The 18342-nt window shown below is 41.3% G+C and overlaps 1 protein-coding gene across 1 annotated transcript in view; it reads right to left on the reverse strand.

Moving 5' to 3' along the window:
* Positions 1-249: 249 nt before the first annotated feature.
* SMPD3 (sphingomyelin phosphodiesterase 3) overlaps positions 250-18342 on the reverse strand; it is a 47479-nt gene continuing 29386 nt past the window's right edge. Inside the window, 7 exon segments of the mRNA XM_032231099.1 lie at positions 250-531; positions 3078-3320; positions 5471-5547; positions 5550-5632; positions 16516-16579; positions 17348-17403; positions 17405-17435. Coding sequence (XP_032086990.1) covers positions 250-531; positions 3078-3320; positions 5471-5547; positions 5550-5632; positions 16516-16579; positions 17348-17403; positions 17405-17435 — 836 coding nt within the window.

Here is an 18342-nt window from a genome sequence, read left to right on the forward strand (position 1 = left end):
GTTAAGGTAAGGGTTAGAGTAAGAGTTAGGGTTAGGTTTAGGGTTAGGTTTAGGGTTAGGTTTAGGATTACCTTTAGGGTTAGGTTAAGAGCGTGCTGTTGTCGGCGCGCTTCTACGCTCATTTGTCGCCACAATTTCAAACTTGCGTTTTATGCCCGCGGTTTCGTCGCGCGCTTTTGTCGAGCGGGCATTTGTCAGTGAACCGTCTTGCAGTATAGGTAGAATTTTGTGAAGTTTCAACAGGAAAATCTATCTGCTTTGCTTTGAAGTTTGCCTTGACTTTTGATTCTCCTCATCGGAATCAAAACCATCCTCCATTTTACAGCACTTGGTCACTTCCCTCAAGTGGATCTCCGATTGCTCTGATAATCTTGATAAAATACCAGAGGAATTAATTACTGTATCACAACAGTACTCGGAAGTGGTGCGGTGGCCTAAAGGTGGCGCTCTCGCCTCACAAGCAGGCGGCTGGGAGTTCAATTCTAGGTATACAGGCAGATATTTCTCTCTCTGGCCACTCTGAGAATATATCTGCGGAATAAAATTCCGCATTGGCGACAGGGAAGGGCATCCGGCCATTAAAACACTCTGCTAGCTCCAGTCGGTTGCCCAGACTCCACCCAGCAAGGGATTATGGAGTCTTTAACTGAAGATGATGGTGATCACAGCAGTACCTTCTCAGTTTGGTGGTGTTGTCCTTGTAGCCTCATTCTACCTCAGGGTTTCTCAACCTTGGTGACTTGAAGATATCTGGACTTCAACTTCCAGAATTCCCCAGCCAGGGAATTCTGGAAGTTGAAGTTCAGACATCTTCAAGTCATCAAGGTGGAGAAACAGTGTTCTATCTTATCCAAAGCCCCTTCCCCTTGACATTACTAGGAGCTGGATAGGAGCAGTGGTGAAATTCAATTTTTTTTACTACCGGTTCTGTGGGCATGGCATGGCGGGCATGGCAGGGAAGGATATTGCAAAATCTCCATTCCCACCCAACTCTGGGGCCAGCCAGAGGCGATATTTGCCGGTTCTCAGAACTACTCAAAATTTCCACTTCCCAGTTCTCCAGAACCTGTTAGAACCTGTTGAATTTCACCCCTGGATAGAAGTCTATGCTGTGGATGTAGTAATCCATATCAATTTGCTCTGCAGAATCTAACAGTGCTGTTGACGGTGGAAATATTGCTTCATACAGAAGGTGGCCATTATTATTATTATTATTATTATTATTATTATTATTATTATTATTATTATTATTATTAATCTCAGTTCTTTCTCACCGTTTCCTATCCTTAAAAAATGAACATGTTCAGGGGAAAGGATGAGCTAGCTTTCTCCCAACACAATGGTCCTCTGTCTTAGGATAGCGCTATTCGGCTTTGGAGGTGAGATACAGGAACCTTGGACAATGCCCATTATCAGTGGAGCTTCTTGGTCAAGGGATGGCCCCTGGAATTCTGCAGCTGAAGTCTCAGATCTGCTCCCCTCAATTCAAAAGGGTTTCTGGGATAGGAGCAGGGGTCGGCTTCAAAAAATTTAGCAAGGGGTTCTGTGCCCAGTTGCTGGTGGGTGTGGCCTAGTTGGCCTCCTGCACCACAGCGGGGGGGCAGTTTTGCCCTCCCCGGGCTCTGGAGGCTTTCCTTGTGCCTCTGTGAGGGCGAAACAAACTTCCAGTAGGGCAGTTTTTCATCCTCCCCAAGGCTCCGCACACGCCCTGCACTTATCTGCATCCAAAACAACTCCTGGGAGGGGTGGGGTGGGTGGGGCCAGCCAGGAGTGGAATTTGGGGGTTCTCCAAACTGCACAGAATCTTAGCTAGAGGTTCTCCTTAACCAGGGGTGGATTCCTGCCGCCATTACTATTGGTTCGGCATCTGAAAAATTTTGTGCATGCGCACATTTAAAAGGAGAAAAATACATTTTTTCAATGAAGATTCTTCTGCGCATGTGCAGAACATAAAATCAAGATGGTGCTGCCGAGGATAGAACCAGTACGGTCATGTGTCCTCCGGAGTTACCACCTATTCGGCTGAACCATACCATACCGGTAGGAACCCACTTCTGTCCCAAACCCCTGCGAACCTCCAGCAACCCACCTCTGGATGGGAATGACCTCAGATCCGAAGTTTAGTCTATCGGTACAGAAAGACCAGCTGGATTGGGGGGATCTTTGTACATCCCTCTCTCTAATCCTCTCCATTGCACACTTTGGGGACACACTTCAAAGAAAGAAGTGCCACTTCAGAGTGTCTGGTGAATCAATTGGTCCTTGTTGGTTATTATCTTCTTTAAAGTGGGAATTGCATGAAGACATGAATTGGGATTCTGCATTTTTTCATTCATCCAAGGTCCATGCCTTCTTCGGTTCACCCATGAACCCAAATAGGGGTTCACTCTCTAAAAATGCTTTCCCTTGGCCTCTTTTGATTTTGAGTCAACATTGGGGTGGTCACATTTTCCCCCCCCACCCCGCCCCCACCCTCCAAACTCACTGGTCACCTTTACAACCATTTCATTTCAAAGTGATGCCATGCAATGTAAACACATGCTTCCAATCCAGGCATGCTGCTACAACTTTACAAGGCTAAAAAAAAAAAAACTGAGCGAAAGGGAGAAGAGAGAGGGAAAGAAAGGAAGGACGGAAGGAAGGAAAGAAAGAAAGAATTAGCATTTTAAGAATCTAAAGAAATAAAGCAAAAACTCACTTCTGGAGCAGAACAAACACAGACCAATTATAAACTAAATTGTGCTATATATCCGTATATACCTATATATATTTCTACCTCTATATATAGATATATATGTAGGTGGGCATATGTGCGGATGTGGGTGTACGTAGGTTAAGTAAGAATGGCACTGATTGAAAGGAATTGGGATGTCTGTCTCGGTTTCTTTAAGTCCACAGTGAAAGTATAGAAATATAGGCCTGCCTGGTTGCTGGGGCAACATGTGACACTTGTCAATTGAGTCGCCTTTCGTCTCATCGAACTCCCCACAAATGTTCACATCTGCCTCTCTGTGTTTCCTTTTCCAACAGCCTCCAAAGTGGGTTTTGAACGTAGAAAAGATCAATGGGAAACCAGCCTGGTCCGTCCTGAGGGGGTTTAAGAGGCATGGGGGTGGGGCACCAGAAAAGAACCACTCTTGTGTCTTGGTCACAACTGTGGAAGTTCCCTCTGCTAAGCTCTGGAGGAAAATGTGACAAACTTTTCCTTCCTTCCTTCCTTTAAGAGTCTTCTTCCCCGTGGAAACCACCAGGCGCATGGCAACGGGAAGATGATCCGTCAGTCCTGCCAACTGGGTGATAAAACTGAATTCTTCTACTTCCTGCAAAGGGGACGACAAAAGAAATGGGGTTTGTTTATTTATTTTTTTAAAAGAAAGAGCAAGCGAAGGTCTTCGCGATCTTCAGGAGCTGGGAGGCTCCTCTCCTGTTGAGTCTAACCAGCTACTGAATGACGTCCGGCTGAAAGGGGAGCCTGCAATTGGCTTCCTCATTATCAGACGGCACAAGGCAATTTTTTTGTATTAAACAAAATTGATGCTGCAAGCCATCAAGGGGTTTAATTATATTGGATTTAGAAGAGATATTTATAGCTCGGGGTTCAACTGGTGCGGGGAAGTCCTCAATGCTCTCTGAGCTTGGTTGTTTTCTTGCAGACATTTCATTACCAAAGCAAGTAATATAATCAGTGCTAGAAGAGAGGGGGGTTTGTTGGGGGCAGCCAGAGGAGGAGAGAAGGAGAGGGAGGAGAAAAAGAGGACTGTGGGGTCCTTGTGTTCTCTGAACCGTTGTTTTTTTGCTGAAGTCTTGTAACCCAAACTACAGTAACATCATCAGTTGTAGAAGAAACTACCAACTCAGACAAGCATTTTTTAAAAAAGTATATTCATTTTCTTTTATCATAAAAGGTAAAATACAAAACAGAAAACTCAGACAATCAAACTGAAATAAAAGGAACTACCACCAGCACTGCCAGGGCAAGCTACTGTATATAAAAAGAGAGCAAGCCAATCCCCCTTCTAGCACTGATGGGTTTATCTAGTTGGGTAATGAAATGCATATGCAAGAAAACCACCAAGGTCAGAGAACGCCAGGGAGCTTTGCATTGTATTTCTCTTCCAAAGCTTCAAGAACCACAAATATAGGTCCCAACTCATCTGCCCAACAATTTAGTGAAGAAGAGGGAGGGGGAGATGGGGTCTGAAGAAAGGAAAAGAGAATGAAACAACGATAACATCAATTAACTTGTTTTATACAGAAGTACACGGATGCTTCCAAACTATTCACATTCATATTTGTCCCTAGATTCTGGAATTCAGAATATGCTATAATACCTGCTTTATAGCAATATACTCACACATATACACCCTGTCAGGCCTGGAAGCCATCTTTTGCATTGGGCCTTCAGGCCTGCCACATTTAATGCTGTGGGAAACTGGGAGGGGGGGATTATATGGAGTATGGCAGAGATAGTCAAAATAACATTCCTTTCTCAGAGAGTCAAGGACATCTGCACCTGGAGTGGTGTGACTGAGAGGCATCTCCAGTTGGGACGGTGCCTGATCGGGCCATGTGACGGACATGTGGGTGCTGGGAAGGGACTTGAACTTTGGTATGGGTGGGGAAAACCTGGAAACTTTCAGATTTGGGTTTTTCCAGATGTGCCAATATGACATCTCTTCTTGTAGTTAGGGTTTTGATTTTAAACCCCTGTGTTTATCTTGTTACAGGACACGTTCTTCTGACCAGGGGGTGGCAGCCTATAGGCCTGGAAGCCACCTTTTGCATTGAGCCTTTAGGCCTGCCACATTCAATGCTGTGGGAAAAGTGGAGGAGGGATTATATGGAGTATGGGATATATAGTCATATAACATTCCTTTCTCAGAGAGTCAAGGACATCGTGCCCTGCACCTGGAGTGATGTGACTGGGAGGCATCTCCAGTTGATATGGGGCTGATTGGGCCATGTGGGTGCTGGACAGGGGCTTGGATTTTCCTTTCCTGGAAGCTTTCAGATTCAGGTTTTCCCAGATGTGCCAATATGACACCTCTAATAAAATGGAACTTTGAGGAAACTCAAGCGTCGGAGTCTTCTTTCGTTGGGAGTGCTACTTGGAACCCTGACACACCCACTCATCCATACACATACACATGCGTTTAAATGCATCGTTCTTCTCAAAATGTGCTCCTCTGTGCAGATTTCAAGAGGACAGCTGAAATCTGCAGGAGAACATTGGGGATGAAATAAAGCCTAACAGAGAATTAAAGTTAGATCTTTCCTTGAATTCAGGGCACATCGTGCAAGATCTATCGCTTCGGAAAGATTGGATTCTCCCTCCCACTTATACTGTGGAGCTATTAGAATGCAAATTTCTTACATGGTGTCCCTGCTGGGAAGAGACGTGTATTAGGAATACTTTTCCTTACAGCGGATCTGAAATTTTTAGCTTTAAATGGCATTAAAAGTAGCTTACTGTTTTCCACTCCAGGTAGAGTCCTTCCTTGCTGTAGAGCAGGTAGTCAATCCTCCTCCCGTTGCCTTTCAGAGCCCCTTCCTCCCTTTTTGGCTCGAGGCCTGGCTCTTACTTGTGGGAAAGACAAGGAAGGCCTTCCGTCCGTCTTCGCTTTCCATCGTCCTGGTTTGCAAAGACACGGGTGGTTTTAAATCAGCTCAGTTCTAGCTCAATCTCATCCGCCACAGTTTTGTTCCTAAAGCAAGCAGCTTCCCATTACACGGAAGGGCAAAGCTTTTAAGAAGGGGAATGAAAATCACTCATTGATTGGGAAGGATGTTCGTGCAGCAACCCTTGTTTGGACAAAGTCACAATGGAATCATTGAAAGAATCATTGAATCATAGAATCATAGACTTATAGGATCAATCATCGACTCAATCATAGAATCATACTCATAGAATCAATTATAGAATCAGTCAGAATCATAGAATCAATCAGAATTAATCATAGAATCAATCAGAATCATAGAACCAGTCATAGAATCAATCATAGAATCATAGAATCATCATAGAATCAAGCATAGTATCAATAATAGCATCATAATCAATCAGAATCAATCATAGAATCAGTCATAGAATCATAGAATCAGTCATAGAATCATAGAATCAGTCATAGAATCATAGAATCAAGCATAGAATCATAGAATCAATCAGAATCAACCATAATATCAATCATAGAATCATAGAACCAGTCATAGAATCAAGCATAGAATCATAGAATCAGTCAGAATCAATCATAATATCAATCATAGAATCATAGAATCAATCATAGAATCATACTCATAGAATCAATTATAGAATCAGTCATAGAATCATAGCATCAATCAGAATTAATCATAGAATCATAGAACCAGTCATAGAATCAATCATAGAATCAATCAGAATCAAGCATAGCATCATAGAATCAATCATAGAAAGTCATAGAATCATAAGATCAATCAGAATCAATCAGAATACATCATAGAATCATAGAACCAGTCATAAAACCAATCATAAAATCATAGAATCAATCATAGAATCAGTCATAGAATCATCATAAATCATAGAATCAATCATAAAATCACAGACTCATAGAACCAATTATAGAATTAGTCATAGAATCAATCACAGAATCATAGTTGAATGGTATGGTTGAATCATAGAATCATAGAGCTGGAAGGGGTTTTGGAGGTCTTCTAGTCCAACCCCGTGCTTCAGGCAGGATACTTATTATACCATCCCAGTTAAATGGTTGTCTGGTCTATTTTTGAAAACTCCAGTAATGGAGCACCCACGACTCCAGGAAGCAAGCGGTTCTATTGATTTCTTGTTCTCACTGTCAGGAAATTTCTCCTTACTTTTCGCTTGGTTTTCTCTTTGAAACCTTCTTACTCCTTCTCCTGTCCTCTGGGGCTCTGGAGAATAAGCCAACTTCTCTGTGAGAGCCCCTCAAGTACTGGAAGACAGTTATCATGTCCCCCACCCCAGCCTTTCTCTTTGTTAAGCTAAACACACTTAGCTCCCTTAACCATTGTCTACCATGTAGCACCCAGGCCCTTTGTTGCTTTTCTCTGCACTCTTTCTAGGGTGCAGCATCCTTTTTGTCGTAGCAAGTAGATGCACTCTGAGCAGCAACAGCTTTTACAATATTACAATTACAGCAGCTACACTTTTGTCAATGCTCCCTGCTATTTTGGAGGGTCAGGGGCAGAGGTGGGAGCAGGCAACCTCTTTTTTGAGCTGGTGAACACGCTGGAATAAAGAAGATGCTACTTGCTGGCCCTTGACAGCAGCTCAGCTTTCCATTTATTTTCCGCTCAATTTAAACAAAACACAATTGAAAGGAAGACTCTAGAGGCATGTTGGGGTCACATTGCCTGGTTGGAGCAGGGAGAGCTAACACTTGATCGGCTAGCTGCTCTGTCTTCATGGAAAATAGAGCTGCAAAATAGACAGCTGTGTGAATTGATTTTTTTAAAATGAAATAAGTAAATGGTTCCTAGCCAGTCTACTTGACCCAATGCCCATTGTAAAACTGTTAGTTGACCAAGCTCATTCTATACACCAATGACTGCATCTCAAAAGATATTGAAGTTTGCATATGATACAACAGTGATTGGTCTCATTCAAGACAACAATGAATCTGCATACAGAAGGGAGGTTGAACAACTAGCCTCGTGGTGCAACCAGAACAATCTTGAACTAAATACACTCAAAACTGTAGAAATGGTGGTGGAATTTAGAAGAAACCCTCCCATACTACTGCCTCTTACAATACTAGACACAGTATCAACGGTAGAGACCTTCCAGTGTCTAGATTCTATGATATCTCAAGACTTAAAATGGACACCTAACATCAAAAACGTCCTCAAAAAAGCACAACAAAGAATGTTCTTTCTGGCCAACTCAGAAAGCTCAAACTGCCCAAAGAGCTGCTGATTCAGTTCTACAGAGGAATGATTTAGTCTGTCATCTGCACCTCCATAACTGTCTGGTTTGGCTCTGCAACCCAACAAGACAGAAACAGACGTCAATGGATAATTAGAACTACAGAAAAAACAATTACTACCAACCTGCCTTCCATTGAGGACCTGTACACTGCACGAGTCAAAAAGAGGACTGAAAATATCTACAGACCCCTCGCATCCTGGACATCAATTGTTTCAATTTCCACCCTCAAAACGATGCTATAGGGCACTTCACACCAGAACAATAGACATAAGGACAGTTTTTTTCCTGAATGCCATCACTCTTCTAAACAACCAATCCCCACAACACTGTCAAATTAGCTACTCTGTATTACTATTGTTCTCTCTTCTTCCTAGTACCTACCTCTTCCCACATATGACTATAACCATGTTGCTTGTATCTTTCAATTTATATTGTTTATTTGTTTCCTAGTATGATTTGATAGATTATTAGTAACCTTGATTATCACTGAGAAGTGTTGCATCTTTTTATTTTTGATGAATGTATTTTATTCTCCTTACGTACACTGAGAGCATCTGCACCAAAGACAAATTCCTTGTTTGTCTAATCACACTTGGCTAATAAAGAATTCTATTCTATTCTATAAGAACTTGGGAGTCCTAATCTGCAGTATGGTGAACACACACACACACACACACACACACACTTGCACAGACAGACAGATTGACTGAATGACAGACAGACAGACAGATACACACACATATGAAGTCTGATGCCTGGATATTCATTATTTTTATATACATCTCCATATATAAATAAGGTCCTGGTGTCATTGGGTTATAGCCAACTGTATATTTAATGGTGTCCTTTTTGACTGTCATTGCCACTTCATTCCTTCCTATAGGCTCGTGTCCTACATAGTTCTAATCCACTTCAAATCCACTTAATCCTAAAGGATCTAATTGAATGTGCTTTGTTTCCACTTTGGTGATTTCAAATTACACTTCTCACCTTGCAAATTCCCATTGCAAGCGTCCTTGTAAAATAAGAAACTTTGATTTCAGTGCAGGCACCATCAGGGATGAGACTTCCTTGTGGCTTTTGTTTGACTGCAGCTTTCCTTTCAAAGCTACCTGTGAAAGTTTGCCATTTTCCTTCCATATGTATCTTGTCTTTTTGTGTACACTGAGAGCTTATGCACCAAAGACAAATTCCTTGTGTGTCCAATCACACTTGGCCAACAAAGAATTCTACTCTATTCTATATTTAGAGGACAGTCTTCCACATGGAAGGTGTTATCACCTGCTGAGAGTTATTAATCTATTCAAGACTAGAATAGACAATCTGGTTTTTTTTAAACATGATCTTAATATGTCTGACCTTAAAAACTGCCAAGGTATAACACACTTGCCATCCAAATGGGCCCAAAGAGAAGAACAATGCTAAAACTCCCTCTTTCCAAATTATAGACATTACAATAAAAACCTAATGATATAGTTGAAAATCATGTAAGTTAAAGCCACTATCATAGTAAGGTGACCTCAGTTTGGTCAAAGACATTAGAAATTGGAATACAAAATAACAAGTTTGGAAAAGACCTTGGAGATCTTCTAGTCCAACCCCCTGAGCAGGAGCCCCTATAAGATTCCTGACAAATGATTGTCCAATCTCTTCTTGAAAACCTCCAGTGATGGAGCACCACAACTTTTGGAGGCAAGTCATTTCACTGATTAATTGTTCTCATGATCAGGAAATTTCTCCTTAGTTTTAGGTTGGATCTCTTTTGATAAACTTTCACCTGTTACTTCTTGTCCTGCCCTCTGGTGCTTGTAAGCTGACCCCCTCCTGTCTGTGGCAGCAGTTATCTTGTCACCCCCTAAATCTTTAATACCTAAGAGTTTATTGGATTCACTAAATAAGGGCACAGCATCCTTAGGTAGTTTTTGCCAATTCTTCATGTCATTCTGTGATTCATATTCTACTATTGTTAGTTGTGCACACTGACTTAATAATGTTTTGAAGTTTTGAAGATGCTTTCATATGTAGGATTAACCTGAGGTTACTTGGAAATTTGTATTCAGTCTCACGCTGCTTGTACATCTTCCCTTCTTCTCCTCCTCCTCCTCCTCCTCTCCCTCTCCTCTTCCTCCTCCCCTCCTCCTCCTCCTCTCCATTCCTTCTCCTCCTCCCCCCTCCTTCTCCTCCTTCCCTCATCTCCTCCTCCCCTTCTTCCTCCTTATCCTCCTCCATCTCCTGCCATAAGATGTACTAGAAATGAGCTTGGTTATAAACATTTTTCAAATAAATACATAACATGGGGAAAAAAATAAAATAAAATAATCAGATAACACCCAGAATCTGACTTCACTAGAAAGAGAAATATGACCAACTCTCAAACACAGGTGGTCCTCGACATACGACCATAATATAATCTGCCAAATTGCAGTTGTAAAATGGTTCAGTAGTATGACCAATCTGATTTTTGATGGGTTTTTTTTGCAATGGTTATTAAGCAAAAGTGGCCCAAAAATGTGTGTGTTTAATGACCATCACAACTTTATAAACCATCGTTCTGGTACCAATGACAGTTGTTATTTGAGGACTACCTGTAAGGGAATTAGAATGAAAAGACAGGATTGCAATAAAAGAGGGCTGAAATTAAAAGAGGTGACTGAAACAGCATCCATCTGAAATGAACAGGCTACACCAACCTGTTAGGCGAAGGTCATAATTGAGGGGGGGGGAACCATTTAAAGAAAGTAAGAGCGGAGAGTGGAAAAACTTGAAATATTAAAAACCAAAGTGAGGTCAATGGGTATGCTAATGAACTGGCAGTTGACAAGAGAGGGTGATTGATCATTTTGTTTTCTCAGATTCAATAGAAAAAAGATGTACAATGTGCTGGAGAAGAAAAGCTACCCCCTAAGGAGAAAAACTTTGGGAAAGTAGACATGATGAAGAAGAGGGACAAGGATATTTCAGGGACAACAAGTGATCAGAATAGTTAAAACTGGACTCTTTCTGGTCCTAAACACAGCTCTTAAAACTGGATATTGCATAAAAGAGAGAGAGCAAGAGAGAAGAGAGAATTTAACATTTGGAGATTGCCACTAAGAATTCAGGGGCCTGAAAGGAGAACCAACCGATCAATTCTAAGGCAAATCAAGACGGACGGCTCTCTTGAAGTCAGGAGCATCTACAGGGTATGGGCAAAAAGTCAATTGGTAGTTGCAACAGTGCGATTTTGTCAACCTTGCAAGATAGTCCAGACAAAAAGAACATTCAGAAGTGCTAACCAGGGGTGAAATTCAGCAAGTTTTGACAGGTTCTGGAGAACCAGTAGCGGAAATTTTGAGTAGTTTGGAGAATTGGCAAATACCACCTCTGGCTGGCTTCAGAGTGGAGAATGAAGATGTTGCAGTATCCTTCCCCTGCCACACCCACCAAGCCACGCCCATAGAACCGGTAGTAAAAACAATTGAATTTCACCACTGGTGCTAACTCTGTCTTTAGTGTGGGGTTACATTCACAGAATCTTGGAAGGGTGCAAGTCTATCCTTCTTCATTCACCTTAGCAGTTCAAGACTACTAGGGAAGGTTTCCTTCTGAGATATTGTGTACACTCCTGTTCCTTCCTCCTGTCTCCCAAGGCCATTCCCTTATACCATTCTATGGCTAAAGTATTGTTTATCTTTATCTTTATTACTTTGTACGTGTATCTCTATCTAAATCTATCTCTATCATCTCTATCTCTGTCTGTCTATCTAGCTATCATAGCTATCTAGCTATCATAGCTATCTAGCTATCATAGCTATCTATCTATCTGTCTGTCTGTCTGTCTGTCTGTCTGTCATCTATCCATATCTATATCTAGTAGTTCAGCTGGGTTTGAATCTTCACCACCCTATGAGCCAGCGTCCAGGCTGTGCCTCCACTGTCTGCCAAATTCATATTCATTGCATCAATGACACTATCTAACTGTCTCATCCTCCCTGTCTTCTTTTGCCTTCCACATTTCCCAATATCAGGGTCTCATGTCTCTCTCTGTCTCTCTCTCTCTCTCCCTCTCTCTCTCTCTCTCTCTCTCTCCTCTCTCTCTCTCTCTCTCTCCCCCTCCCCCCTCCTTTAAATAGCAAGCAAAGGACAGGAAAAAATAGTGCAATTTTCTTGGGAAAGTGATGGCCTTTACTGGAAGCAAGCAAAGCTGGTGGGCATTTCTCTATGTGCTCATCAAGTATCAGACCTAACTTGATGGTATCTGCCTCAAGTGGGCTACCCATAGTGCTACCAGTTGGGTATGTGCATTATAGTTTTCAAGGGATGAGATAATTTACAGCCTGGTGAAGATGTAGAGTTGATGATAAGATTATTCCTGAAGAAATATGCTTGACATATTGTTGTGAGCCAAATGGTCAATTAGGCTATACTCTGAAAAATGAGAAAAAAAATTCCCCACCTCTTAGAAGCAAACCTCTGAAACATTTGAAAGTCTGCAGCTCCTTTTCTAGAAAGTTAGAAATACATGAAAATAATTGCTGCCATTTATTCCTATTACTCATTCATTATCAGTGCTTTTAAACGCAAAATCTCCTCTTAACATCTTCTGACGTTTATCTCTAGAGCCTAATATATTAATGCCTGCTTGCCATTTCTGGTTAATTTAAGTTTCGTGGAATCAGTAATTTGCAATGGTTCACAGATGGGCATTTTTAATTGCCCAGTAGGAAGTTTATTTTGATACAAAGATGGTTCAGACTAAACCATTGTCTAATTAGTTGTCTTCAGTAGTACTCTTGGCAGACCACTCTTCTGCTCAGAGCGGTATGTGAAAGAATGAAATTTTCATTGCTTGAGTCAATGAATAATTTTGGTGGTGATGGAATCGACCTCTCTTGAAAGACCAGCCAATTATAGACACTTCGTAATGGGAAATTAAATAAAAGCTGAGAAATAGATGGAGTTAGGCTCATTGTAAAAATTTGTCTTACAACATATCTTACATCAGAAGACATTTTCCAAACCCCCAACTTTCTAAGCACTCTTACATGTTGCAACCATTTCTCTATCAACTCTCTTTCTGTTCCACAGTTTATACATGTAGAAGGAGGACAGGCAGAACCTAGGGTAGAGTCAAGATGGGAATCAGCCTGGAATCCTCACATTCTCATAAACGGTCTAAGTCCTGCTCCTCTTGAATTCTGCTGACTCTTATTTAGCGCCAGTTTAGTGCTGACCATTAGTTGACTAGATTCTTGTGTATAGGCATAAGCAATACGTTCACTGAATTGTGGTGCTGATCTGTGGTGGGATTCAACATTTTTTACTACCGGTTCTTGGACGTGGCTTGGTGGGCATGGCTTGGTAGGCGTGGCTTGGCAGGCCTGGCAGGGGAAGGATACTGCAAAATCCTCATTTTCTCCTGATCAGCTGGGACTCAGGAGGCAGAGAATAGATGAGGGCAGGGCTAGTCACAGGTGGTATGTACCGCTTCTCCTAACTACTCAAAATTTCTGCTACCGATTCTCCAGAACTGGTCAGAACCTAATGAATATCACTATTAGGTAAAAGTTGAAGTTTGATGTTAATGCCTTATTCTACTGCACCGAAGGGAGTCGGAAGTCAATGCCTTTTTTTTCTTTTCCTTCCTTCTCCCCTCTGTCTTTTCTCTTCCCTTTTTCCTTCCCTATTTTTCCTATTATTTACTTTCATGTTTTCTTTGTAGGCAACACTATAAGCTAATAAAATTATTATAAAAAATAAGTTCATTGTGCAAATGATGCAACAATGTAATGTGATGACTTCATAACAGGGTTGCGGGACTAAGACTGTAATAATAAATTGTTGTTGTTGACTTCATAACACATTTGGTGTTATGAAAATTCAAAGGTGGCTGATGGAGATAACCGAAGAGGAAATAGTATTCACACCAGAACTATATCTTTTGGGAATCATAAACAATAAATATAACAAGGGGGTAATTTATTTAACAATACATATTATTACGGCAGCAAGAATGCTTTTGCCCAAAACTGGGAAAACAGGGAAATTCCTCAAGAAGGGGAAATAATTAGGAAAATTCTGACTTGTGCCTGAAATGGATAAATCAACGTGGGAATTGAAAAATAAAGAGGAATCAGAATATTATAGGATCTGGCACAAATTTTATCGATGGTTGGAACAAAACACGAAAGACCCAAAATAAGCAATGATTAAGATTTATAGAATGGAGATTAGAATTATGCATGAAACTACAATAGTGAAAATATATAAGATAGAACAAAGCAATATGGTTGGAAATATGATATTTTTATATTTTAAATACGGAATAGATCAAAGGTTAAAAAGCATGGTGGTTATAATGTGTAACTTTATATCTTAGTATGTATGGCATTGATCTTGCCGGGATAGTTACACTGTGCTCAATATTTTAATTTGTGTTCAATAAAAAAACTTTTAAAAACACCTGTGCTGCCATCCTGGTGTCATCACACGGCTTTGGGGGACTCTTATGGACCTAAAAATCGTCAAAGACTTCCTTAATCATGAAAGCAATGAGAGAGGCATATACTGCAGAAGCAATGGTGCTTATTGATCCTTTTTTTTTCCCCTAAAGAAGTAAATCTAGATTATTCTCAGTGATGTCTTTTTAAAACTGCAGCCTCCTTAACTTTATTAATAGGTTTTCTGAGGTTAGCGCTGGAGAGCTAACAGAAGTCTAATTTACTGTTCAGTTTCCAGATGTACTCGTGCCAGTATTAACTGGGTGATAAATTAGTTTTTTATGCCTTTGCCAAATTTTATTATTGAACAATTTCCATGTGGCTCTGTTTTAAGCCTAATCTAGTTGGCCCATGACATTAGCCATTTCAGAGATGTAATTATTTCTCTGTGTGTGTGTGTTTTAATGATGATATAATGTCAGGGTTGCAATATGTCAGTTACTAAAGGTTTTCAAAATGAACTAAGATTTTGAATGACTAAGGGCAACATCTACACACCCACTCTTTTGTGCTCCTTCAGGGCCAGTTGTGCATCTAATTTTGTGCATGCAATTATATCTTTTCCAGAGTTGAGTTATTTCTGATTCCACTCTGGTTCATTTCAAAGTATTACAAGATGGATACAAAAATGTTCCAGCTCCGCTGTTTTCTCATTAGTGGAAATTTTGAACTCTCCTTCCCTTCCTGGATTTGGTCTCAAGCCAGCTGTTAATGCTTCCACCAATCCCAAGAGAGACTCAACATCCTGTTGTTCTGCCTTAGGCTTTCCCCAAAAGCACGAAGCAGAGTCTTGGTCTCCACAAAAACCCCTTTTATTAAATGAATGTGAATTACTCTCATTCACATTCAGCAAAGGCCTGGTAAACAGTCTTTCAAAGGTGAATTTATGACCACAGACCTTATCTAGCTTGGAAAGCTGCCATGTAAATATTTTCCAAACGCAGTGCTGTGCAAGGCACAGAGTCTCCGAGATTCACGGACAGATCTTCACACTCCTGAAATGAATGAATGAATGGTTTCCTGCAAAAGCCCACTCCCCTTCCACTCCTCTTTTATTCCCTATAGGAGGGGCCATTCACCGTCCACCTGTGGCTTTACTCCCAAATCGACCCTGATTTCTGAGCTGTTCTTTTTTTCTGGTAGCTCTATGCATGCGCACACTGGGAACAGGCTCCAGCTGTTCCTCTGCCTCACTGCTGTCTAGCTCTCTGTAGGCACCTGATCACTGCCAGACCACCATGGCCCCATCTCTGCCTCTGACACAGAGCCCTCATCGGATCCTTCCCCATCCTCCAGGACTAGCCCATGTTCCTCCCCAACCTCCACAAGGACAGTTTTTAGGAATTTTCAGTTACTTCGACTCTGCTGCCAACTCCACTGACCACTGGTGGGCCAGTAGCCATTGGTTAAAAAGGGGGCACAATGGTTCAGCGGTTAAAGACACTGAGTTTGTCAGCTGGAAAACTGACAGCCCAGGTTCGAAAACCAAGCACCACATGAATTAATCAAATTTGCAGGCGACACCAAGCTAGCAAGAGTAGCCAATAGAAGATAGAAGATAGGCTTAAGATGCAGAAGGATCTTGACAGACTTGAACATTGGGCTCTATCTAACAAAATGAAATGAAACCTTATTGGGTTATCCCCAAGGGAAGGCAAGCCCTGGAGATACTTGTAACATAGGTGATAAACAATAATGTTAATTACTTCAGCTATTTACAATTGGCTCTGGTTCCTTGCCCCTGACAAATTGGGGGTGTAGGGACAACCATTACAAAGGCTGGATCTTTTTTACTCAACCCTACAATAGGTTTTACTAAAACACCACACCCTTCACACTTTTTCCTTTATTTGGCTTATATTTTAAGACTTTTGAGTAAGAAGCACATGTTGAGGATTTATTGCTTTAAATTTGCATCTCCTTTTTTTGTCGTGTGAGACTTAAGTCCCACCATGTAAAGGGCATACATAACATTCAGGAAATAAGTCAATAAAAATATCTGTGAGACATAAGTAAAATATCAAGTGAAGTGTTTAGGTTAGAGCAGCCCATTTATACTGGTGATAGAAATAAGATGGAAAGCAAAATAATACGTACTTCTGTAAGTTATCTGGAGTGCACACTTCTTCATCATATAATCCTTTCGGATCTAACAAGGTTCCTGAGAGAAAAAGGAATATATACAGTAGTCTGCTATTATTCCAAAGCAAAGGGATCATAAAAGTTTGAATTAGATTTTGCCTGTATTTTAAAGTAACTGGAATTCCTGAGCTTTTCCAATCCTGTATCCCGAGACGAAGCCCACAATTGTTGGCTCAAACCTCTGGGAAGTTTTAGTCCAAGAGAACACCCTGTTGAGGAATAATGCTTCATTCCAGATGGATTGATGGCTCCATAGTTGGGCAATAATTCTCCATTCTGGATGGATGGATGGATGGAAGGATGGATGGACAAAGTAATTTGCTGTGGGAATGTAGTCATTGACTTAATTTGTTGTGTGACGCACACTTTCATGCAAAATTATCATGGTTTATTGAGGGGAGCACACCCTGTACTTTGCAATTATGATTTGTTAATCCAGATTTCAGACTAAACATGTTGTGCAAATCCTAGCCGTGTGTTGACTCTATCTTTAATTTGGTATCTGTGGGGAGGGTAGGCAGCGATATCTTTAAAGACAGTGGTTCTCATGCCACTTTCTACCACAGGCTTTATGGTGCCCGTAACTGGTAACTTTTTAATTTCTCCTTCAAATCTCCTGATGACCAGTGTGTGGTTGATCGCAGATGTTTATCCTTGGCAACTTACTTACCTTGGCTAAAACCAAAGCACAAGCTAGCAAAATGGGAGGTCTAGGCCCTTTAAACAGGCTCCTCCTCCTAGCTAAAGGACATCTGTCTCACTTCGGGGCCACAGCTGTCCATCTTACCAATTGCCCACGATTTGTCCTCCCCTGGGCCTTGGCGGCATGGATCCTTGTAGCGGGAACAAGCAGTGCTGCTGTTCCAGCTTGTCATCTGCAACCAGAAGAAAGGCAGTGAAGGAGATCCATCGCATGTCAAGGAAAGCCATGGGAGAGAGGTTGCGGAGTCAATGTTGATGACCAAATTCCAGAAAAATATGGACCTTTCAGAGTATATTGTGGGTATTCCTGCAAAATCCAGAAAGGCTTCGAAACCTTAAGTTGGGGGAATCCTATGGAAATGTGGAGCTCATGAAATAGAAACAAAGAAATATAGAAAGCTGACAGCAGAGAAAGTCCTAGCGGTTCGTCGAGTCTGCCCTTTGAGTTAACTTTTTTGTTTCTTTTTAATTAGTTATTTTTAATCATTATTTAATTAATCATTAATTATTATTTAATCATGGTGCTGGAGAACACTCCTGCGAGTCCCTTGGACTGCAAGGCGATCCAACCAGTCAGTCCTAGAGGATCAACGCTGACTGCTCTTTAGAAGGCCAGATGCTGAAGAGAAAACTCAAAGACTTTGGCCACCTAATGAGAAGGAAGGACTCCCTGGAGAAGAGCCTCATGCTGGGAAAGATTGAGGGCAAAAGAAGAAGGGGACGACAGAGAAGGAGGTGGCTGGATAGAATCACTGAAGCAGTCAACGTGAGCTTAAATGGTCTCCAGAGAATTGTAGAGGACAGGAAGGCTTGGAGGAATGTTGTCCATTGGGTCACGATGAGTAAGACAACAACAACAAAAAAAACCCCAACAACTATTATTGTTGTTATTATTACTACTACTACTACTATTATTATTACTATTATTATTATAAACAACAGAATTGTATCACAGCAGCGAGTTGTTTTGCTGGATTTAGCATTGATTACTAGTCGGGCCCCAACCAGGGGTCTAGGATGTCGTAACGTATTTTCGTAATATGCGTGTGGATCCAAGCAGTGAAGCTTTTTGCATGTGAC

Source organism: Thamnophis elegans, chromosome 14 (assembly GCF_009769535.1).
Source record: "Thamnophis elegans isolate rThaEle1 chromosome 14, rThaEle1.pri, whole genome shotgun sequence".
Lineage (NCBI taxonomy): Eukaryota > Metazoa > Chordata > Lepidosauria > Squamata > Colubridae > Thamnophis > Thamnophis elegans.